At 50.9% G+C, this 21,754-nt stretch overlaps 8 protein-coding genes across 8 annotated transcripts; 3 read left to right on the top strand and 5 right to left on the bottom strand.

Annotated features, from left to right (window-relative positions):
• Positions 1-424: 424 nt before the first annotated feature.
• Positions 425-1,619, bottom strand: VTN31DRAFT_3069 (uncharacterized protein; the record flags this gene model as incomplete). Its single annotated transcript, XM_069403307.1, has 2 exons — positions 425-1,375; positions 1,434-1,619. 2 exons carry the CDS (start codon positions 1,617-1,619, stop codon positions 425-427), a joined length of 1,137 nt encoding a protein of 378 aa, XP_069262502.1.
• Positions 1,620-2,054: 435 nt separating this feature from the next.
• On the top strand, positions 2,055-3,565 carry VTN31DRAFT_3068 (uncharacterized protein; the record flags this gene model as incomplete). The annotated part of the gene is made up of 3 exons (XM_069403306.1): positions 2,055-2,293; positions 2,349-2,529; positions 2,582-3,565. 3 exons carry the CDS (start codon positions 2,055-2,057, stop codon positions 3,563-3,565), a joined length of 1,404 nt encoding a protein of 467 aa, XP_069262501.1.
• Positions 3,566-4,211: 646 nt separating this feature from the next.
• VTN31DRAFT_3067 (uncharacterized protein) lies at positions 4,212-6,193 on the top strand (the record flags this gene model as incomplete). Its single annotated transcript, XM_069403305.1, has 3 exons — positions 4,212-4,511; positions 4,568-4,828; positions 4,886-6,193. 3 exons carry the CDS (start codon positions 4,212-4,214, stop codon positions 6,191-6,193), a joined length of 1,869 nt encoding a protein of 622 aa, XP_069262500.1.
• Positions 6,194-6,372: 179 nt separating this feature from the next.
• On the bottom strand, positions 6,373-8,001 carry VTN31DRAFT_3066 (uncharacterized protein; the record flags this gene model as incomplete). Its single annotated transcript, XM_069403304.1, has 1 exon — positions 6,373-8,001. The coding sequence occupies one exon, from the start codon at positions 7,999-8,001 to the stop codon at positions 6,373-6,375; it is 1,629 nt and encodes a 542-aa protein (XP_069262499.1).
• Positions 8,002-8,579: 578 nt separating this feature from the next.
• VTN31DRAFT_3065 (uncharacterized protein) lies at positions 8,580-10,142 on the bottom strand (the record flags this gene model as incomplete). The annotated part of the gene is made up of 3 exons (XM_069403303.1): positions 8,580-9,127; positions 9,188-9,630; positions 9,697-10,142. 3 exons carry the CDS (start codon positions 10,140-10,142, stop codon positions 8,580-8,582), a joined length of 1,437 nt encoding a protein of 478 aa, XP_069262498.1.
• A 2,061-nt stretch (positions 10,143-12,203) lies between these two features.
• VTN31DRAFT_3064 (uncharacterized protein) lies at positions 12,204-13,745 on the top strand (the record flags this gene model as incomplete). Its single annotated transcript, XM_069403302.1, has 5 exons — positions 12,204-12,303; positions 12,355-13,396; positions 13,460-13,556; positions 13,612-13,669; positions 13,714-13,745. The coding sequence occupies 5 exons, from the start codon at positions 12,204-12,206 to the stop codon at positions 13,743-13,745; spliced, it is 1,329 nt and encodes a 442-aa protein (XP_069262497.1).
• A 115-nt stretch (positions 13,746-13,860) lies between these two features.
• Positions 13,861-15,310, bottom strand: VTN31DRAFT_3063 (uncharacterized protein; the record flags this gene model as incomplete). The annotated part of the gene is made up of 7 exons (XM_069403301.1): positions 13,861-14,219; positions 14,272-14,335; positions 14,390-14,479; positions 14,547-14,828; positions 14,879-14,899; positions 14,957-15,214; positions 15,269-15,310. The coding sequence occupies 7 exons, from the start codon at positions 15,308-15,310 to the stop codon at positions 13,861-13,863; spliced, it is 1,116 nt and encodes a 371-aa protein (XP_069262496.1).
• A 1,400-nt stretch (positions 15,311-16,710) lies between these two features.
• Positions 16,711-17,296, bottom strand: VTN31DRAFT_3062 (uncharacterized protein; the record flags this gene model as incomplete). The annotated part of the gene is made up of 2 exons (XM_069403300.1): positions 16,711-17,143; positions 17,232-17,296. 2 exons carry the CDS (start codon positions 17,294-17,296, stop codon positions 16,711-16,713), a joined length of 498 nt encoding a protein of 165 aa, XP_069262495.1.
• Positions 17,297-21,754: the final 4,458 nt, after the last annotated feature.

Genomic DNA, 21,754 nt, shown 5'->3' with positions numbered 1-21,754 from the left:
AAGAAAACACAGAGGTGCATCCGAGAGCAACAGTCCCGCATATCAACCACAGCACAAATTGACCGGGCGGACGGGCCGCAGGGTTAAAAAAGCTCCGCTTGTGTGGCTTGGTTACTCATCTGTGCTGATTTTCTGTTTGCCACTGCTGGAATTTGTCAGGCGGGAAATTTCTCAAATCCTGAGTTAACTACTGACTGTAAGAGAAAAATAACATGCAGTAAACAAGGTACTGGCAATACATGAATACAGCATGTTCTTTCTCAGCAACAACATGTAGCCAGGGGTATCATCCATTAATGCGCCGCTCCCACCGATCCAGTCCTAGTGATCGTATATATACAAAGAGTGTCCAAACTCCTATCCCATGTAGGATCTTGGCCCTGATGGTTCAATATCGACCGTATCATGCTTGCATATGCTCGAGTCAGAGAACATCGTCCTCTGTGAGATCCGCCTCGGCAAACTCAAGCCATTCGCCGGAGATGGATTTCTTCCAGAAACGAACAGTGCCATCGTCGCCCGAGGAGATCAGGCAGTCACCGGCGTACGAGAACTCGACCTGCCAGACATCAAGATGTCGACTATCAATGCAAGCGACTTCGCGGAACTCGTGCTTGAACTGAGTGTCCGCGCTCGGAGCTCGATGTGAGACAGAAATAGGGGCGCGATTGGCGAGAGCCGACCCGATGCCGGACTGAGGCGTTGCACGATTGGCCGGCTGTGAATCAGACGTCTGTTGCCGCTCGTTGTGGTGGCTCGCTGCGGTCTCTGACAGTGACGTATACACTTCGAAAATTCGGATAAACCCATCCTTGCAGCCACTGGCGATGAGGTCAAACCCGCGAACTGAGCCATTGGCCCACGATACATCACGCACGAGACCTCCATGCCCCGTCAGTTCAATGGCATGGTAGAACCGCCGGTTGGAGTCAGTGCGGTAAATCTTCACCGTGTCCATGGCAGCCACCACAAGTGACAGGCTCTTGCGGTCCCAGTCTGGTAAGAGGGAGTGTGTGACGTCGACAGGGTCATGGTGGAATTGAACTCGGAAACTGGTTTCTTCGCCCCGTTGCGGTGCGGGACACACCCGGAACTGGTCCACCGTCTGCCAATCATTCAATGAGTCTGAGATGACGGGCTCCATGACCATCAGATAGCCATCGCGCGTGATCAGTGCGAGCCATGTGTCCAGGTCGACGTTTCGAAAGTCCAAAGAGACAAATGGTACACGATGCGGCGCCACCAATCGATAGATGGATCGAAAACGACGCCCGGAATGAGGAGGCTGTGTGACATCCTCCTGCCAGATCTTCAGCCGCATATCCTCTCCCACACTGCCGATGTGTTGACCAGTGAAGGGGCCATTCCACGCCGCCTACATGTGTATACATGTCAGCATTGGTCTAGTTGACATCCAAAACAACTCAACTTACATCCCGGACCTCGGCATCATGCGCTCGCCAGGTATCCAACAGTTGCCACTCCCCATCCTTTTGGTCCCAGACCCTTAAACGATGGTCCGATGATGCCGTGACAATGCGATTGCCATAGAAGTTGAACTTTGTGACGGTGACCAAGTCTCGATGGCCCGCATCGAAGTCGGTGAAACCGGTACCCATGTCAATTCAATGTCCGCTCGCTGGGTGCAACGCGCATCGAACTCCAATGAGAACGATGGATTGGCGAAGGTACAGGGATGGCGATCTAGTGAAGGCAGGATGGGTCATGCATGGGTGCATTGACATTTGCTAGCTCACATTCCACCTGCATGTGAGTTTTCTCGAGCTGCTCTGGACGATTTTGTCCGCAATGCGGCTTGAGTAGGGGTCCGAAACAGGCAAAGCGTTGACGCAGCTATCCGCGAGGCGCGGAATAAGCGTGCTATGATTGGTCGATCTGGGTAGCTTAAGCTGACCGCCTTCAAGGCGGTGAGTTATAGTCCGGCAGAATATCTGCCAGATCCCCGTTGCGCGTCGTGACATTTTGGCCAGGTTGTCCAGTTAGCAACTTGATGCTGCAAGACCTCACACCATGCGCCGATTATCGCGACAACCATGAGGCAGCCGAATCGCCTATCACTATCGGAGACGGCATGCCTATTGGCGTTGGTGGGTGTATCCATCGGGATCACCGCCAATTCATTACGGGATGATGGACGGCCGTTGACGGTGTCTTTCGCATTCAGCCTTCTGGGATTTGCGGCATCGTACAGCCTGATACGATGGCTGGGCCCGACATTCATGAGAGCTGGGCTAAAGGGAAAGGATATGGCGAAAGTCAATAAACCCGAAATGTATGAAAGCATAACTCGGAGACATGAATAATCGTTGACGAAGAAATACCACCAGACCGGAGACGATGGGAGCTGTATGCGCCGTGGTATATCTGTTGCTCCTAATTGCGTTTATTCCATTTCCTTTCTACAAAGATATCGTCGCAGCTACGTCAGGGGGAGGCAATAGAGACGTCGTCATCCAAGTCGACCACGTGGAGACAGGGCGGTACCTACATCGATTTCCACACAACAAGGTCACTGATTCTTTCGTGTTTTTCCACAACGAAGCACTGACATGTGCTGCAGCTTGCTTCTTACCTCTCTGGCATCCTTTCGTTGCAAGCGATTGTCCTCTTGGGTATTGGCGATGATCTACTCGACATTCGCTGGAGACACAAGGTCCTGATCCCTGCATTGGGAGCGTTTCCAATGCTGGTTGTTTACTTTGTCGACTTTGGCGTCACACATGTAGTGGTTCCGCTGCCCCTGCAGAAATATCTCGGACAATTGATTGATCTAGGATGGCTATACTACGTCTACATGGCTGCGGTCGCGATATTCTGCCCGAACAGCATCAACATGCTTGCTGGGATCAACGGGATTGAAGTCGCCCAATCCCTCGTGATTGCGTTGCTGCTGATGATCAATGATTTCCTCTACCTGTCACCGTTTACCAGTTACCCACACCCAGCGACGGACTCGCATTTGTTCTCCATTTATTTTCTCATTCCCTTTGTTGGCGTCTCGCTGGCACTGCTTTACCACAACTGGTATCCATCCAAGGTTTTTGTGGGCGATACATACTGCTACTTTGCCGGGATGGTATTCGCAGTCGTGGGTATCCTGGGCCATTTCAGCAAGACCCTGTTGCTGCTCTTCATCCCTCAAATGGTCAATTTCCTGTATTCGTGTCCACAGCTGTTCCACCTTATTCCGTGTCCCCGCCACCGTCTTCCTCGGTACAATCCCAGCACAGGGCTGCTGGAGAATTCCGTCACGGAATGGAAGCAACCTCCATCCTGGCCGATCCATTTTATTTTGACCACGCTTGCCCGGTTTCGGCTCGTCGGGATCAAGACCAATGACCGTGGTGAGATTGTCGAGTCGACCAATCTCACCCTGCTCAATCTGTGGCTCCTCTGGCTCGGACCGATGAAGGAAGAACGGTTGGTGTTACATATCGTGTTTTTGCAAATTGTCTGTGGAATAATCGCGTTGTTTGTCCGCCATCGCATGGCGCTCTTGGTGTTTCCAGCAGATAATCTTAGCTTAGGTGCTTCCCAGGTGTGATTCAGTACAACTAATAGAGGTTTATATTGTAATGTCATTATCGCGAACTTCAAGTGATACCTAGACCATGTTTCGAGAATGCAAGGGAAGAGTTGCCTTTTCTTCGTTTTCAAAGTTCCAGCCACAAGCCCCCAACCCTAAGAGTTTTACGGAGCTCGTTTTTGCACTAGCAAGGTTCCAATGCTTCAAGTGAGGTAACTGGTACAAGACAACGACGACAGGACATTCCGGCATTGGATGACGTTTTCCTGTGGTATGTTGAACAATGTTATTTACCCATTCGATGCCGATAGATTCTCGACGACTCGTATCGAACCAGCAATGATGTACTATCTATCACGGAATTACTCCGTGGATCTATACGTCCACTAACGCGGTGCGACCCTCACATCATCGCTGACAGCGATGGCGCAACTGACTCCCGCACTCCACACCAAGAGATCACCTCTCGCTAGAACGTTTGGATAATAGAAGGCAAGCCGATGGTGTCATGTCTCGAATCCCACCATTTATAGATAGCCCCGGCAGACGGCATCTGGATCAGGGAAATATATGTTTCTGTTTCCGGTGCTTTTATTTACCTCTCCATTGTGCTTGATTCTCCCGTCAACAGAAACTGAAACCGGAGTGACCAAGTCATAAAACCATGGCTCTTGTACAGGATCCGCCGACGGCTCCTGTGAACACAGATCTCAAGGTCCCGACAACGGTGGCTACTCTCCCAGTCGAAACCCCAAAATCGGAGACGCAGACACAATCTCATGTCAACGGGATTGAACCGCAGACGAAGCCTAAAATCGAGATTGAAGAGCATCCCATCGACCAGGTGCGCGATGTCAAAGTTGCTGTCATTGGGGCTGGCTTGGCCGGTGTCTCGGCAGGAGTGTTGCTGCCAGCCAAGCTGCCTGGTATTGACTTGACCATCTATGACAAAAATGCCGACGTGGTAAGTGATCCTCGAGGACGAGAGTTGCAATTGTAGTGGTTTCTGAGAGACGCAAGGGGGGTACATGGTTTGAGAATACTTATCCGGGTGTCCGCTGCGATATCCCAGCTCATGCCTACCAGTCCTGCTTTGATTACAACACGGACTGGACAGAGGAGTTTGCTCAGGGCCATGAGATCCGGGAATATTGGCAGAAAATTGCTCGTAAATACAATGTCTACGACCGCCTCAGGCTCAAGCAGAAAATCAAGAAGGCGGAGTGGCTCGCCGATGAGGCGAAATGGGAACTGACGATTGAAGATCTGAATGATGGACATGTTCGTACTCATCTTCAAAACGATCAAGTCAGGACGTCACTGACGAATGGATATCAGGTGTACCAAGTCAAGCATGACTTTGTCATCTCTGCTGTTGGGCACTTCAATCATTGGAGACTTCCAGACTACCCCGGGATCGACAGTTTCAAGGGACCCCTTTTCCATTCTTCCAACTGGCAACATGACGTGGACTTGAAAGGCAAACGAATTGCCCTTATTGGAAATGGCGCCTCGGGTCTGCAAGTATTGCCATCCATTCAGCCTCTGGGTAGCCATATCGACCACTATGCTCGGAACCGGACATGGGTGGTTGACTCCTTTGGTCCAAGAGGGGTTCGAAGGCTTGAGCCCAATTACATCCCCGAAGAATTGCGTGAATCATTCAAAAAAGACGAGAAGAAGTATCTGGAGTACCGCAAGGAGGTTGAGAGCGGCTACTTCCAGCGGTTTGCCTCCATCTTCAAAGGAACCAAGGAGAATGAGGAACTGCGAGCCAAATGGACCAAGTTGATGCTCGATCGCGTCAAGCCGGAACTGGCGGACAAGATCATTCCGGACTTCCCGCCAATCTGCCGCCGTCCGACCCCCGGGCCTGGGTATTTGGAAGCGCTTTCACAGCCCAACGTCAGTTACATCCAAACTCCCATTGAGAGGTTTACCGAGACCGGAATTGTGACGGTCGACGGTGTGCAAAGAGATGTGGATGTTGTGATCTGCTCCACCGGCGCCAATGTCGACTTCGTCCCGCCCTTCCCCATCATTGCCAATGGCGTCAACATCCAAGATGCGTGGAAACCGGGCGGCAAGTACGGTTATCCGCATCTGTATTTGGGCATGGCCGCGCCTGGGTTCCCGAATCTCAGCTGGATTGGAGGGCCGTATGCCGGCGGATACAGTGGCACGGTTCCGAACAGCTTCGAGAACCAGGTGGTCTACGTTGCCAAAGTGATTCGCAAATTCCGCAGCCAGGGTATCAGAACCATTGTGCCCTCGGAGGAGGCAACAAAGGACTTTATCGAGTACTGTGACGCTTTCTTCCCGCGCACGGTCTGGACAGGTAACGACGATTCTTCGGAGAATAACAAGAACTGCTCATCTTGGTACAACGGCGGTAAGCCTGGCGGGCGCGTCCTCGGTATCTTCCCCGGCAGTGCTGCGGCGGCCAACTATATCCGTCGGGACCCGCGGTGGGAGGATTACGAGTATACGTACACAAATCCCAGTGGGAATCGATTTGCCTGGTTTGGCGACGGGTGGACAACGAGAGAAAAGGCGCCCGAGGGTACGGTGGATATCACGCCGCATCTGAAGGTGCAGAGTGAGATTGATTTGCGGACGCACTACGAGGGTTGGTGGGATGTGTAATTGATTGTTGTCTGATTTCGGCATGGATATGTGTATGTTGAATGTAGTTTTTCAATTGCTACGGTACTTTGTGATGTGTTGAAGAATCACTCTCTGCTTGGACACAACATGTATATAACGTATGAAATGATTGATTTTCTGCTAGTTATGAACACTTTAATGTACGTATCATGTGCTTATCACCCCTTCGTCTCTTCCTTGTTCTCTTTCTCTGCCTCCTGAGCATACTTTGGGACCTCCTCTCCGGCCCTCCAGAAGTATTGCGCACCCGGATGTGTATCCGGCAGACGAGTCTTCCCCTTGACGCCGTAAAAGTTCTCCCGCATGGTACCACCCTTGACTGCGTAATCCTCCCAGAACAACCCTCTGCGCCGCAGCTCCGGGATCAGATACTTGATGATATCGTCAAATGTTTCCGGCAGAGTGGCGTAGCTGAGATTGAACCCGTCGACGTCGGCAATATCAACCCATCGCTCAAGCTCATCCGCGACCGTCTTCGCACTTCCAATGATTTTGGCACCATTGCCGCCAACAAGGAGATACTCCGCAATCGTCCGTCGATTCCATTTCACGTCCTGCTTTCCGGGCACAGTACTTGCCCAGTGATTGACCATGCTCCGGACCGCGGGAGCTTCAACGAAACGGAAGTCTTGGTCCTCGTCGTACTTGCTCAGATCATAGCCAGACCAACCGCCGAACAGCGCCAGCGCTCCTTCCGGATCGCCGTATTTGAGAATCTCTTCAAACTTGGCCTGCGCTGCCTCGTCCGTCTCGCCCACGATGACGAGCACGCCGGCCACGATGCGAATATCGTGCGGATCACGCCCAAACTCAGCCGCCTGCTTGCGGATGCTTTCGACCGACGGGCGGACCAGTTCGGGAGTATGGCCGTTGAGGAAGATCGCCTCGGCGTGCTTTGCGGCAAATGCCCTGCCGGCAGTGGATGTGCCGGCCTGCAGCAGGAACGGGGTGCGCTGACGCGACGGCTCACACAGATGCGGGCCCGGAACATTGAAGTATTTGCCCTTGTGGTGAATCTGGCGGACGGCCTTGGGGTCGGCATACCCCGACTGGTCGTTCTTGACCGCGTCGTCACGCCATGAGCCCTCCCACAGCTTGTACAGCACGTGCATGTACTCATCCGCAATGCGATACCGCTCGTCATGCTCGATCTGCGTATTGAGACCAAAGTTCCGCGCGGCGGAGTCCAGATAGGACGTGACGATGTTCCAGCCAACGCGTCCTTTGCTCAGGTGGTCGACGGTGGAGAATCGTCTTGCGTGGGCGTAGGGTGCGTCGTACGTGGTGGACGCCGTGACGCCAAAGGAAATGCTTTCCGTCGCCGCGGCGAGGGCAGGGATGCTGTAGAGAGGATCATTGATGGGGAATTGCGCCCCGGCCGGGATGGTCGGCTCGAGATTGGCAGGGCCCTTGTAGACATCGTAGCCACCGAGCACGTCGGCAAAGAAGATGGCGTGAAACTTGGCAGCCTCGAGCTTTTTGGCCACGGCAATCCAATGCTCAAGATCGTTATACTTGCTGCCCTGGTCTTTGGGGTACCGGAACACACCCGGATTCAGGTGTGCCGGAGCCTGCATTGCGAAGGCATTGAGGATGAGCTGCTTCTTCGGCTTCTCTCCCATGTTGCCGCCAGTCTTCAGCGTAGACAGACAAATGGAAATAAGACACGGATGACTGAAGGAGAAAGCCCTAGGAGCGAACCTGCTGAAGAAGAAAAATCGAATCTCGGGCAGCTCGTTTTCAGCTTCTACCCTCAAACCCCACTCCCCACTGAGATATCTTCTCATTCTTCTCAAAATCAAAAATCAACGAACAAAACATGATGGTTAGGTCGAGCTACGGTACAATGCCCGGATGGGATCGGATGGAGACCTGGCCAAACTGAAAAACTTTCCTAAACAGGAAATTTTTGTTACATATTACGCCGAGGCGCGTACGGTAATTACACGACCGTTGACGCCGCGACTCGCGCAACGTCCCACTGCAATTGCGTGAATTGCGTGACCATCAGCCAACTCGTAAGTGCCATCTTGATTAGACGATAAGCTTACTGATGATAACTAGCCAAGGAGGGGCTCGATTGTTTTGAGGAGGGGGTCGGTGAAGGATTGCGCGGAGTGGGAAACTGTCCGCAGGCAATGACTCGTACTGCAGCGCAAGTCTAGGGCTGGTCTAGGTACTAACCTCAAACTTGACGACTCGCGATGGAATGCTCTTATCTATGAGGAATGCGCGTATGTACATGACAGTCCTATTGCAAGGAGTAACTGTACTATACTCTAGAATCTATCATAACAACATCACGAAAACAATCCTACGATTTGTAGCAAAATTCCACACAGGTTCATAGCTCAGCTATGCCTTTTTAGGATGCGTTTTTCCGCAAGTCAACCACCAGCCTCTTCCCTGACACCGCTCCGCTTCGTAGAACCTCGAGCGCGTCGTTGATATCGGCGAGCCCGCCGTCCTGTCTGACGATAACTTCCGGCGGAACCAGTTTCTGTGTTTCTAGAAGCCGCTCCAACCACGTCACTAGGCCTTCGCCCACCGCCGGCGAGGAGTGGAACATCTTAATAGGCACCCTATGGTAGTGAATGCGCGGATCCTTTTCCTTGGGAAGGCCCGTGAGACCAAGGAGGTGCCTCGAGATTTCGCTATTGTCGCTTGTGTAGAGCGCTTTCTGGAGAATAGCTGCGGTGTCGCTGCCGACAATATCGATGGCATATCGTAAGCGACCTTGGGTTACTCCTCGAATGATTTCCACGGCTCGACTCGTGTCCAGTCGGTCCACGAGAATGTCAGCGCCGACTTCGTGGAGCTTAGCCCCATGTCGAGCCACGTCGGCGACGGCAACAACGCGAAGACCGCACAGCTTCGCGAGTTGAATGGCCATGTAGCCGGTGGTGGTCGATGCTATTGCTTATAGTTAGCATACAGAAAAGTACCGGTGGATATGAAAGATCCGCTGCATACCGCCCCAGATAGCAATCCAATCACCCCGCTTTATTCTCCTTGACTCCTCCGCTGACGAAAAGCACTCGTCTCGGACGTCAGCTGGAATTTGCTCTTCATCAATCTGGCTGATGATTTGCGGCAAGTTTGGGCCAGGAACATCTTGGGACAGAGAAAAGTCGAGGCCAAAGCAGATGCCCAGCGCCAGCGCTGAGGCTACAAAGGCCACTCCCAGTGAAACCCCGCTGTGTATCGACGTTGTGGGCGGGATCCGAACTGCATTGTAATGGGTTGCGATAGCGTACTCCTGAAATGCCGCTTTTCGAATGTCGCGATAGTCGGTCGAGGGAACAGCGACTAGATCGCCTTTCTTGATCCGCGAGTTTGGTGCCGTCTGAACGACGATACCGGCAAGGTCACGGCCGAATATCCAAGGCAAACTGGGAATACCAAAGTTGAAGGCCCTTTTGAATGTGTTAAAAACAGTAATCAAGTAGGTTAGAAAAAAATGAGAAAAGAACAAAACTTACGGCGCCTTCCAGTCTATCGGATTGAGACCGACTGCGTCGACTTTCACCAGGATTTCCCCATCATGCTGCACAGCAGGGATGGGATGGTCCGTGACGAGAACGTATTTTTGACGAAGGGCTTGCAGGAACAAGGCCGATTGTCTCTTGGTAGTCACGCCGTTGACGCCGTTGACTTGGACGGCAGATTGTTCGGAATTTGTGTGCGCCGGCGTCTCTGTCGCTGGTTGTGCTTCGACTTTGGTATACTCCTCGGCGTTCTCTTTCTTGCAAATCGACAGAGTCCGTTTGACAAACGGTGTTGCCGGATTTGGAGATTGACTGTCAATGCCGTTTTGTACATTTAGTGTGCCATTTGGCTTCTCGAGGAGGATTTCACGGTCAATGGTTTGAGGGTCCCCCTCTCGTGCCGCACGTTCAATTGCGATACACGTCATCGTGGCCGACATCTTGGAGTTGTTTCAGCAGGGATTGAAGATTCGATATCATCAGATTGAGAACTTCACCTTCGTGAATGTGATGAGGGGAGCAGAAGAGTTGCGATGCTTGTCCTTGTCTATTACTACGAGGGGGGCTAAAAGTACTTACTACTATCATCATCCCGACCGTCAATGTTCAATCTACGGCTTATTTTCGTTGTGGATCGCATCACATTCCAGATTAGAACCCGGTCACGAATTGCCATGGCGAAGAACAGTCACGCAAAAGTCAAGAGGGCTGAATCGAGGCACGGTCAGTCATTGCGCAGAGTGGAGTGTCGATTGCGTGATGCTGACTAAGCGCCGTTAGCCCTAACTTGATAGTGGTGAACCATGAGAAGGTCTACTTTTCCCAACAGAGTTGACACTGTGCTATCCAAAGCATGACTACATTTTGCGGGGTTGGCACCTGCGTCTTGTTAATCTTGCATCTACAGTGTACAGGCCATGTAATTGGCTCACTAAGATGCACACTAAATATACAAGGGGCCGTTGTTGGCGATTAACTGGGTGCATACGGACTCCGTACGGGTTGGACAATGCAGACCATTGCAGAGAACTAAACTTGCTCAGTACTCCGTGAACAAACTTAAAAAAGTTTCTTCGGAGAGTCGGGGTAATCCCGGCACGATTTCGACCCATGAGTTATGACAAAAACATACTGTAGAGTTGGGATCCCTACGTAACCTGCTCGTCCTCGAGGTACGGAGTACTGATCGAGGAAAACTTTGCAGGTCCCAACCTATCGGACCTGAACAGTAACTGCCGAGAGAGGCTCCTGACCGTCGGTACCAACATACGTACCAAGAATTATGGATAACAGAACCGAGCTGTGGCGTTCGTGGCCCAGATTCTGCAGTCGCCTGGATAGTTTGTAGCGATGGGTCGTGACTCCTGAATGAACGAATCGCAATAATTACGCCCACGTTCATGCATGCCTGCCAATAAAGGACATTCGTTGGATAAACGCAGTACCTCTTCGCACGCTAGTCTGAATTAGGTTACTGCAAAGTTTCGTTGGCGAATCAGAGCACTGCAATGAAAGGTGAGACAGGTACTTCCGTAGGTACCTACCTCTTGACCAGTTGACCTTGTGCGTCGACTCCGAGTGGACTCCAGCTGAGGAAGAGCGAAACTCAATGTTCGGAATAGGGGAGTCGCAGGATCCATGAATTCATGACACTGATTTGATTATTGAAGTACGGAGTATATCCTCTTACTATTTCATTATTACGCACAGTACTGTATTCCGCAGTACAGAGTACAAACTGTAGGCTGACCTCGCACAGAGAACCGTTCCCTTGGAACTAGAGTAACAAGGGAATCTACCTACCGTATGTACCAGGTATTCTCTCCTATCCTCCAGTAATAAGTAGTATACTCCTTTGCGTCCATCGACTTGGAACTGTGAACTTGCCAAGTCTCAATCCAGCAATGGGTGCGGTCGGTCTAAAGTCTCTGAGCTGATGAACCCTACTATCCACGGATATTCCGCACCGTTGCTAATGACCGATGCTAGGACCACTTCAAACCTTGACTTCGACTTTCGAGTCAGAAACACACCGCTGAAGACCTCAGGGAAACATAATCTTGTCAGGTATAGCCATCTCAAGAGCTTATCGTAGACTATTCGGCGTTGATCTGTCAAAAGAAAGCATGGAGCCATGGACGTGGACTTGGTTACGTACTAAAGCACTGCTATGAAAGGGAAATTTCGCCAGCCAAGCTGCCAAAGCAGTTTAGCATTGTATGGTGTACAATTAACTTGATATTGCGTGCGATCACGGAATCCCTGTCAACGATGATCGTGAGAAAGTTTCCACTCTCACGGCTCATTCGAGACACCGTCTGGGAAACGGGTTTGATTCTTCTGCCCTGTGCACAACAGCCACGACAGGTGTCCATATAAATAGAGTTTCATCAGGTAGTGAGCAAACAATGGCAAGCTGCGTCTTCAAGGGTTATCCCTTCCCTACAGGTTTGTTCGAAGAACCTGGTCCCTTGTCGTGAGGAGAAGCCAGCAACGGAGCCATGGCGGAAGTTGAGAAGAACCCTGCAACCGTTAAGCCTACCGACTCCGAAGATGAGTCGCAAACAAATCAACCCGTTGAACAACAGCGGCGATATCCAGGTACTGTCTTCATCACCGTTGCAGCGCCGATGCCTTGCTGATGACAGGCAGTCAAATGGTATCGCTCGTCTTTCTTCAATGCGCTCATCCTCGGTGTCTGCAACTTCCTTGCCCCCGGAATTTGGGGTGCAATGAACAGTCTCGGCGGCGGCGGTAACCAGTCGCCATTTCTAGTGAACGCCGCGAACTCGTTGACGTTCTGCTTGATGGTCCTTTCGTGCTTTTTCGGCAGTCTGATCGTGAAATTCATCGGGATCAAATGGACCTTCATTCTCGGCACTACGGGTTACGCACCTTACGCAGCTGGATTGTACGTGAACAACCGTTATGGAACAGAGTGGTTGGTGCTCTTCGGTGCGGCAGTGTGCGGACTGGCAGCGGGCATATTCTGGATGGCCGAGGCCGCCATTGCTCTGGCGTATCCCGAGCCTTATAACCAGGGCCGGTTCCTTGGTTTCTGGCTTAGTTTCCGAGTCGCCGGCCAGATTTTGGGCGGTGCCATCAACGTCGGTCTTAACGCTCAGTCCAATAAGGCAGGAAAGGTGTCTTATTCCGTCTTCCAACTGTTCATCGCTCTGCAGGCGCTTTGCCCAGTTGTGGGTTTCTTGCTGAGTTCGCCCAAGAACGTGCAGAGAACGGACGGCCTTCCGGTGCGGCTGCATGTCTATCAGAAATGGTGGACTGAAATCAAAGCCGTGACCAAGCTATTCTTCCGCCGAGATTACCTCCTCATCATCCCATTGATCTGTCAGTCCGTCTACGCTGAAGCGGTGATGTTCACGTTTCAAGGACTCTGGTTCTCGGTCCGTGCTCGTGCCCTGGGGTCATTTCTCTCTGGAGTGGTGGCGCTCATCTCTGGAAACATTCTGGGTGCCTTTTTGGACTCAAAGAGAATTTCTCTCAAGTCTCGTGCTCGCTGGTCTTTCGCCGCTGTCTCGATTTTGTCAGGCATGTGCTGGCTTTGGGGAACCGTGATCGTGACGGAATTCCGTAAAACGAGACCAGTCTATGACTGGTCTGATCCTGGCTTCGGGCGAGGATTTGCACTGTTTCTCTTTTGGGTGATTTCGTTTCAGCTGAACTATATGTATCTGTTAGTCTCCTTTCCAAAAAGCGAAGTTCTGCCGAAAGCATCCCTAAAATCTTGGTGAAATAGTTACTTCGTGGTCGGCAACCTGGCGGAGAACGAGGAAGAAGTTGTTCGCATTGCCGGTTTGCTGCGTGGCACTGAATCGGCTGCTCAAGCTGTCAGCGTAAGTATACCCCTGCCTCGTATTGGATAAGCCAGTCACTGATCGCCATCTACAGTACGGACTCTCCAGTGTTCCAATCTTTGCAGAGGTTGGAGGTGTGTATCTCAATTATGGTATGTGGGGAGCAGCGTTACTCCCGGCATGGCTTGTGATCAAGACTATCGGCGTCGGGAGAGATACAAAACTTGAGCGGGAAACGGCACAAACAGAGTACGGGCGAACTTGATGTCACATAGAAAACTTTTGGTGTAGTAACCTGGCGTCATGGGATCAAGTTATACTACAGCACTCTTGAAAAATTTCTTCACTGCGTCGTAACCCAAGACAAAGAGCGAATCTCTTTGCCTCTCCCCCAAGGCACAATCTCTACCTTACCGTTTTCAGAGGTCAAAAGTGATGGGATCTTCTCGCCTTTCTTTTCAAGTCGTATTCTTGTCTTCGAGTCTGAGTTGGCCGGGAGCTTGTAGAACTTTCGTCCAAATCCCGACAAGAAGCCCTCGATGGCTCCTGTTGTGATCTCTTCCTCTGTGATCCAGCCATTATCAACTGCATCTTCTAGTGCTTTGAGGACAATGGCCGTCACGTACGGCTGCGTAAAGCAACCAGCAGCCGTAGCACCGGGGCCCTTTTTGGAAGATACAGGATGAGGTGCGGAGTCGCTTCCTACATATCAGGTAAGTACATTGCAAGCAAGAATTGACGGTGAAGGTCATACCCAAGAAGAATTTGCCAGATCCCTCGACTACAGCTCGTACAAGTGCTAGGCGGTCCTCTGGTGTCTAAAACCGATCAGTTATTATCCAATTGATGGGCATTGAACGTCGACTCCCTACCTTAGCAACAGGCTTGCAGTAGTTGAATACATCGCTGATTGCATCATCGATGATCAAAGACAGATGATGAGCAGTTATTGTCCCAGCCACCTATTCATAAAACACGTCCAACATTCAGCTGATGGCTTTGTGGCGGATTGGATTCGACTGGACGTACCGTGGGTCCACATTGCCTCACAGCTTCAAGTCCCTGACGTGTGCTGACATGCTCGAGGACAATCCTCAGTTCTGGAAACGCAGCATGGAGTTTGTGCAGCTGAGGCACAAACAGCGGCTCCGCATTGAGTACTGTAACAGCAGGGCCAGCCGTGCGAGCATTTGGCGGAGAGCTGATCATCTCGCCATGCAGGTTCAAGACGAGGTCATGTTTCTCCATAGCCGCAAAGACCGGATAAAGCTGTTCGATATCTAGGACTCCATCCTGAGAGTTCGTGGTGACCTATGCTCACGAGTAAGCGAGGTTGAAGGGACAGGAAAATGACGACATACACCTGCTGGGTAGTATTTCACCTGTTACCACCGAAAGTCAGAATCTCACCCGATGAACAGTAGCCTACAAAGACTTACTCCATATACAACACCAGACTTGGCGGCTTCCTCAATGTCTCCTGGTGTCAACCCGTTATGTAAATAAAGAGACATCAAAAATGTCACATTTGGCGCCAACTTCTTGAGTTTCTCGTGGTATGCCACGGCCTCTGACGCTGTTTTGATTGGCGGCTGCAGGTTGGGCATGACATACACAGTATCGCAGCCGCCTTTCTTGACCAAGCCTGTGACAAACTCCATCATGTCATCTTGCCGCAGATGTGCGTGCATATCCGCCTGCATCCAGAATATTAGTATAGGGTTCACGTCGGTGGAGGGCCAGTTACTTGCCGTCGGCGGAAGCTCAATCGAAGAAAGCGACTTCAATTGCATGTTGCTCTCAAGCCAGATCTCAGACCGGACAAATGGTACTCGAGGATAGTAGAGCTCTATCGCTGCAGAATTGAACTGCACAGGACCCGCGTTTAGAACGCAGATTTACAGGATAACCTAACAGCCTAGAGGCGCTTGTATACTGGAATTTCGTTGAGTTTCTTCCAGTTAGCTGTCGGCAGTTGTACAAACAAGCGAAAATCAAGCGTCTAGTAATCCCACCTTGACGATTTGACCGGCGGCACCGGCCGCACCGGCCGCACGGACGATGGACCGAGTGGCCGGATCTCGAGTGAGGCTTGGCATCTTATCGGCACGTGATTGACGAAGTAATCACGTGGTTTTTAACGCCGCCTTGAACGGTAAACCCGGCATCTTTAAATGCCGTCTACGGGTACGGAGTACGGAGTACGTGGTACAATTAATCAATCTCCTCGAGCCTTGACATTGGATTGCGTAAGACATACTCGTACTGTATGTACCATAATGAACTGGCAGATCTAGCGAGACAAATCGGACACTACCTGTAGAGGCAATGGTAGGTTACCTCAGCAAGCTCAGACGACACACGAGTCATGTGACATGACACGCTAATCCAGTTTAGGAAACTGGTGACGCGCGGCTGTCGCGCGCATGCCCTGAAACGAACCAGGACATTCGTTGGATAAACGCAGTACCTCTTCGCACGCTAGTCTGAATTAGGTTACTGCAAAGTTTCGTTGGCGAATCAGAGCACTGCAATGAAAGGTGAGACAGGTACTTCCGTAGGTACCTACCTCTTGACCAGTTGACCTTGTGCGTCGACTCCGAGTGGACTCCAGCTGAGGAAGAGCGAAACTCAATGTTCGGAATAGGGGAGTCGCAGGATCCATGAATTCATGACACTGATTTGATTATTGAAGTACGGAGTATATCCTCTTACTATTTCATTATTACGCACAGTACTGTATTCCGCAGTACAGAGTACAAACTGTAGGCTGACCTCGCACAGAGAACCGTTCCCTTGGAACTAGAGTAACAAGGGAATCTACCTACCGTATGTACCAGGTATTCTCTCCTATCCTCCAGTAATAAGTAGTATACTCCTTTGCGTCCATCGACTTGGAACTGTGAACTTGCCAAGTCTCAATCCAGCAATGGGTGCGGTCGGTCTAAAGTCTCTGAGCTGATGAACCCTACTATCCACGGATATTCCGCACCGTTGCTAATGACCGATGCTAGGACCACTTCAAACCTTGACTTCGACTTTCGAGTCAGAAACACACCGCTGAAGACCTCAGGGAAACATAATCTTGTCAGGTATAGCCATCTCAAGAGCTTATCGTAGACTATTCGGCGTTGATCTGTCAAAAGAAAGCATGGAGCCATGGACGTGGACTTGGTTACGTACTAAAGCACTGCTATGAAAGGGAAATTTCGCCAGCCAAGCTGCCAAAGCAGTTTAGGATCTGCGTATTGAGACCAAAGTTCCGCGCGGCGGAGTCCAGATAGGACGTGACGATGTTCCAGCCAACGCGTCCTTTGCTCAGGTGGTCGACGGTGGAGAATCGTCTTGCGTGGGCGTAGGGTGCGTCGTACGTGGTGGACGCCGTGACGCCAAAGGAAATGCTTTCCGTCGCCGCGGCGAGGGCAGGGATGCTGTAGAGAGGATCATTGATGGGGAATTGCGCCCCGGCCGGGATGGTCGGCTCGAGATTGGCAGGGCCCTTGTAGACATCGTAGCCACCGAGCACGTCGGCAAAGAAGATGGCGTGAAACTTGGCAGCCTCGAGCTTTTTGGCCACGGCAATAGACGTCGTCATCCAAGTCGACCACGTGGAGACAGGGCGGTACCTACATCGATTTCCACACAACAAGGTCACTGATTCTTTCGTGTTTTTCCACAACGAAGCACTGACATGTGCTGCAGCTTGCTTCTTACCTCTCTGGCATCCTTTCGTTGCAAGCGATTGTCCTCTTGGGTATTGGCGATGATCTACTCGACATTCGCTGGAGACACAAGGTCCTGATCCCTGCATTGGGAGCGTTTCCAATGCTGGTTGTTTACTTTGTCGACTTTGGCGTCACACATGTAGTGGTTCCGCTGCCCCTGCAGAAATATCTCGGACAATTGATTGATCTAGGATGGCTATACTACGTCTACATGGCTGCGGTCGCGATATTCTGCCCGAACAGCATCAACATGCTTGCTGGGATCAACGGGATTGAAGTCGCCCAATCCCTCGTGATTGCGTTGCTGCTGATGATCAATGATTTCCTCTACCTGTCACCGTTTACCAGTTACCCACACCCAGCGACGGACTCGCATTTGTTCTCCATTTATTTTCTCATTCCCTTTGTTGGCGTCTCGCTGGCACTGCTTTACCACAACTGGTATCCATCCAAGGTTTTTGTGGGCGATACATACTGCCACTTTGCCGGGATGGTTTGACTGTCAGATGCCTGCCAGCTTTCCTGTTAGACGATGAAGACAAGAAGGGAGAAGAGAAAATGTGGCCTTTATGACTCCTGCATCCCATCGAGAAAGTTGGGGGTCGGCCCAGCGCAATCGGTGTCCCGTCGCGAGATCCAATACGTCGACTTCGTTATTACCAAATGTGCTATGGCATGGCCATTGCGAATGGCACATATACAGATCTCCGCGATCTCAGTTCCGCGATTTTGAGCGGGGGATGACGATCTTCTTCACCGGCCGACCACCTTCCAAACCATGTCGCCATTTGAAATAGGTCATCGCGTCGTCAGCCGCGACATTCGTGCCGTCCAGACACAGAAATGCAAGTGTTTGGCGCAATGCATGGTCTATGGCTGTCTCTGACAAAAATTTCGTGCGCCTCACTTCGAGACCTAGGTTAGGTATGTAGGTACTAGGTAGTTCCTTTTAGAATTATGAGATGACCTCAGTTATAAAGATTGACGAGAGGTCGATGCACACCCTTTGGCTTTGGACAATGTCTGGATCTAGGTAATCCACGATCTGAATCAGAAGCTCGGGAGGCAAAGAGCCGATAAGATCATCGCCGTGTTCGGGTCGAATCTGGTGCAGGCATGCGGCACCAGCCGGGTGGTCAACGTAGGGATTCATCACCGCCATGGAAGAAGAGCCAACTTTCAGCTTTGAAGGAAATGAGCCTGGTAGATAAGTTTCGTGGCCTTTGGCAGAAATTGTCAATCTTGGGGTCTTTGGAACAGTGATTGCTGTCCAAGCGTAGAAGCTGTTCAACTCAACGCTTATTTCGAAATTGTAATTCTCACCTCCAGATACATGTGAGCTTGAGTGAGTACCTACGCCCGCCGATCGCGATCCCTGCGGGACCATAAACTCGACTATACTATTCCGATATGGGGATGCCGCTGCCCCTACCGTCATACTGTTCGTCTCTCAGGGATTCCGCTCGAAAACTCTCCACGAGAAGGTGCTACCATCAATCTCAAAGAACTGTAGCTTTGTCATCTTCCTGCTTTGTCGGTCCCAATCTTGTTCTTTGGAGTAAATGAACACAGCCGAAGACGTTCCTCTGCATGCTACAGGCTTATTGACTGCTTTGCACCGTCCTTTGGTGTCCATCATGCTACTCTGTCAATGACCAGCCTAACTTTTTCTGCCACCGTTTCCTCATACTGTCGCCTAAACGTCCTCTGTGGTGCCTCACTTCCATGATAGCCACTAGCGGTGATAACCGGCCTCCTCGTTCATGAACGCCGATCATAGATCCAACAACATCAACTGTGTCTCTCACGCTAGGTAGGGGTCTGCTATCCCAACGACGACCTACTTGAAATACACAGTGGAGGTCGTAGGGAAATGTATCTTCATCCATTTCAATGTCGAAATGCGGCACATACAGCCGCTCCGTGAAACCCCTGCAATTCTGCGAGTCCTGCCAAACCTCTCTGACCCGCGCTCTGTACTAAATCACAGGGCAACTCACGTCGGGTGGGTGCTGCTCATCAGGGAACCGCTCCAAATCGCCCAAACCGTGAGCAAGGGTACCATCGTCGACCGCTCCCTACCCGATTGTGCGTCCGACACGGTTCGGAGTTCGGAGGAATCGACGGGTTGCATATCACCATATCATGATAATGGACGAGAAAACTGCTCGTCGCTCTGACAATCATATTGCTGGCAAAAGGGCGACCCTCGTCCATCGCCCCTGAACTACCTGTTCATTAAATCTCGCAACTCCATTGACTAAAAGCCGGCAACCTCGAGTTACGATATCTGGAGGTTGAAAAGGGGAGTCACGGCCGTTCTCGCGCTTCTTGATGGAACCCGAACGAAATATTTTGGAAGGCTAGATTGCGAACATCGTCACTCACGTTCTTTACGGTGTGATCACTGATGATATGCTCCCCAAAAGCCGACTCGATGGATGCTTTAAGATCCGAGCAATAGCTTGCAGTCAATGCAGTATTCCGAATAATGCTGCTGCGTCTGTTGCTGGCATGCGCCGGGTTCTCATCAGATTCTTTAGTTGCATGTTCAGGAACTCGTTCAACCGATCGATTTCGAACCAGCTATTTTCCGCTCCACGCAGGTTGACAAGACCGTTGGCCAAAATTGCTCGCTGCAAGTCTTCGTCGGCAGCTGGAGTACTCGTCAGCCAGAACATATAAAGCGAGAGTGAGGCATATTTGCTTTTGTTGGCGCCGTGGAAAAGAATGCAACAACGGGTAATTGTTCGGCGAATCAGTCCGATGTCAGCCAGCTTAATGGCAGCCTGTACCATGTAGAGGAACGTCTTCGGCTGTGTTCATTCACTCAGAAGAACGAGATTGTGACGGACAAAGCAGGAAGATGACTTAGCTACTTTTCTTTGAGATTGTAAGGTAGCACCTTTTCGTGGCGAGTCTTCGGAGCAGAATCCCTGAGAGATGAACAGTATGACAGTAGGGGCGGCGTCCCCATTTATATGGATAGTATAGTTGAGTTTATGGTCCCGCGGGGATCGCGATCGGCGGGCGTAGGTACTGTTCTTCAAGTGACGGCAGGACAGGACGGCGAAATGCCGCTCGGGCCATGACTTTGAGCGTCGACTGAAAGTAGCGACTTAGCAAGCAACTGTTCTTCGCGTACGTATCAAATAGGAAGACCATTCTGTTGAAACAAGCAAGGAACGGTGGGATGAAATTTGGTAATCACTCTGTACGGAGTAGGAGGAAGTACACACCTTTCCTTTGAACATTCATTAGTACCTACTATAGTTACAGAAATGGACAAGTTTGAGGGCGTCAGATCCGAAAAGTGACTTGACCACCAACCGTAACTGTACCTTTGGTCTGGGCCTTGATCGGATTTCAGGGTCGTTAGTATGCACACTCATGAAAGGTAATCGAAGGGAGGCAGTATGTGAGACGAATCTCTTGAACAAAATGCTCCGCCGTGGAAGCAGCCGTGCGGCAGACCTCTGAAAGCAGCAAGAGTTCATTATTTTGATGGCCTTTGATCTGTTGATGTTGTTTGTTGTTGAAAGGGCGTTATGAAACGTCTTGTATCCTACAGGATTCTCAAAAAGGGACGAGTCTAACACCAAGACGGACGTCGCCATTTGCTTCAAGTTGTCCGGGTACGAATTGACAATCGCAAACAACTGTCCACATAAGAGAGCGTTGATCTGCTGCAAGACTCATACGACTGGTCTTACGGGCCACTACAAGACACTTTAGAGGGTTCCACTGTACCTATCGAGTACCCCGTAGTTTAGACCGAATTATTGACAGAAATACTTACCTACCAACTAGGTTAACTACTAGGTAATCGAAGTGCAGGAGAATGTACTCCGTACGGAATACGACGTAGGTACTTATACCAGAGAAGGAACCAAAGACTTGGGTTGGAAGCCATAGGCAGGACGGAACTGACAGAAGTCAGGTGTAGAGCGAAATGTTGGAGACCTTTTTTACTTTGCTACTTGAAGCCTTGAAGGTGGAATTAGCTGACCTATTACCTACCGTATTTTAGTTCACTAGCATTATTTGGAATTCACGTGATAGTACAATTTTTGCCGCCGATCGGTCGGTCCTCGCGCGGCCTTCGGACCCTTTCACTCACTTCGTTCGTTTCAGGGCACTGGTGACGCGCGCGAGGCGCGCATGCCCCGAAACGAACGAAACGAAGAAACGAAATGTCATTTTGATAATTGCACTCCGTAGCTACTCCGTAGTAGGGGTGTTAAATTTCCGGAAAGAAAATCTTGTTGCGGAAATTCTGCAAGAAAATATAGTCCGCACATACATAGCGATCAAAGTTTGTTTTGGGGCTGTAACACTGGTATTGCCACCAGGTCTTGCCTTACGTCCTGTCCGCCTACCGGAAAGAACTCCGTGCTAGATGCTGCTATCGTTGGTCATGGGAGAGCTCTCTGGTGATGGACAAAATGAGCGAACTACCGTCTCGTATGGAGTAACTACTTCGTACCGAGGCAACTGAGTATCTGCGGCCCA

The sequence above is a fragment of the Thermomyces dupontii genome (assembly GCF_041956625.1).
Source record: "Thermomyces dupontii strain NRRL 2155 unplaced genomic scaffold VTN31scaffold_2, whole genome shotgun sequence".
Lineage (NCBI taxonomy): Eukaryota > Fungi > Ascomycota > Eurotiomycetes > Eurotiales > Trichocomaceae > Thermomyces > Thermomyces dupontii.
The sequence above is the reverse complement of the archived record's forward strand: the minus strand, read 5'-3'. Positions and strand labels throughout refer to the sequence as shown.